The sequence below is a fragment of the Atta cephalotes genome (assembly GCF_000143395.1).
Source record: "Atta cephalotes unplaced genomic scaffold scaffold00012, whole genome shotgun sequence".
NCBI classification, from domain to species: Eukaryota; Metazoa; Arthropoda; class Insecta; order Hymenoptera; family Formicidae; genus Atta; species Atta cephalotes.
Genome location: NW_012130076.1, coordinates 4390340 through 4391629, shown reverse-complemented (window position 1 = coordinate 4391629; position 1290 = coordinate 4390340). Strand labels below are relative to the sequence as shown.

Here is a 1290-nt window from a genome sequence, read left to right as displayed (position 1 = left end):
CGGCGGAAGCAAAGTTGTACACCTAATAAGTATTTGTAATAATATTTTGTAGTGTAATTTTAATAAATTATGCGACAAAAATAATTTAATATTTCATATCACTATAAGAGAATCTTACTTTTTCTTTAGGAACTTCATTAATGTCTCTGCGATTTCGCGTTTTTTGCTCGAAGTTGTCAGAAATCTCTCTATGATTCTTAGCATCCGTTCCAACAAAATCGTACTGATTCAATGGTGTGTAAAATGATCGCAATTGTTCCTCGAATCTTAAATTGGCATTTGAAGACATCCCTAGAAAATTTGAATGAAAATTTGAATGAATGAATGCTTTCAAATTGTTCTTGTTAGATTTAATCAGACTGATCAAAGTAATCAATTCGAATAGAGGAAGAATTGCATTACCCGCATTTGCATTTTGCCCATTCAGTCCTTTTATATCATTTTCATTGTTCTGTAATAAAAAAGGATATTCCTTAAATACACGACATTAGATCTGCATAAATTATGCGATATTCTAACTTGCCGTGTTTTTTTATTTGATAAATACGTGATCTTTAAGCTCGACATAATCGTTACATTTTATTTCGAGACATGTCTACTTGCATCATGTTTTGAAATATGGATGCTCGTATATAAAAAATAAAAATGAAAAATTAGAATAACCTATCCTAAAAATATTCTGCATCCATCGAAATCCTGATTCAAAAACAAACAAACTCTACGTAATACTGAGATAAAATCATAAACTTCTTCTTCTTTCTAGAACAATCTGTGTATTTAATTTTAAAGATTCCTTATTATAGCAATATTCTCTTTTACGTTATACTGACGACTTTATGAAACTTAACTTATGAATATTTATTTTATATTCGTTGACGATATTAACATAAGACGCAAATGTATTTGCAAAAAATGATGTTATTGAATCACGCAGAGAGTTAATGCCTTTCGTGTTTTAAGCTCCTTACTCATAATTCACACTTGAGAAATACTTATGAACGTTCGAGGCGATATGCAAAATGAAGCTTGAGAGAAAAGATGTATTATTCTGTCGCTTTCTGCTTCGTTGTGTATTTGATATTTCGGTATTTGCATTGCAAAGCTGATATCTCGATAAGTAACAATAATGACATTGAAAAAGTAACGCGCAATACATCGCGCCGTATTTAATGAGAAATCAATAATACTTTTCGTGTGAAGTGATATTACTAATGTCCTTGAGAATGATTAATAATACGCCAATTAGATACTCTTTGCTAAACATAAAACGCGCTAAACATAAAAATAAAT

At 30.0% G+C, this 1290-nt stretch overlaps 1 protein-coding gene across 1 annotated transcript in view; it reads right to left on the bottom strand.

The window, feature by feature from the left end:
* The window catches only part of LOC105617220, a 35185-nt gene that overhangs the window by 18740 nt on the left and 15155 nt on the right, over nucleotides 1-1290 (bottom strand). Inside the window, exons 10-11 of the mRNA XM_012198787.1 lie at nucleotides 403-451; nucleotides 119-291 (exon numbers count right to left, since the gene is read on the bottom strand). Coding sequence (XP_012054177.1) covers nucleotides 119-291; nucleotides 403-451 — 222 coding nt within the window. The remainder of the gene's footprint in view (nucleotides 1-118; nucleotides 292-402; nucleotides 452-1290) is intronic.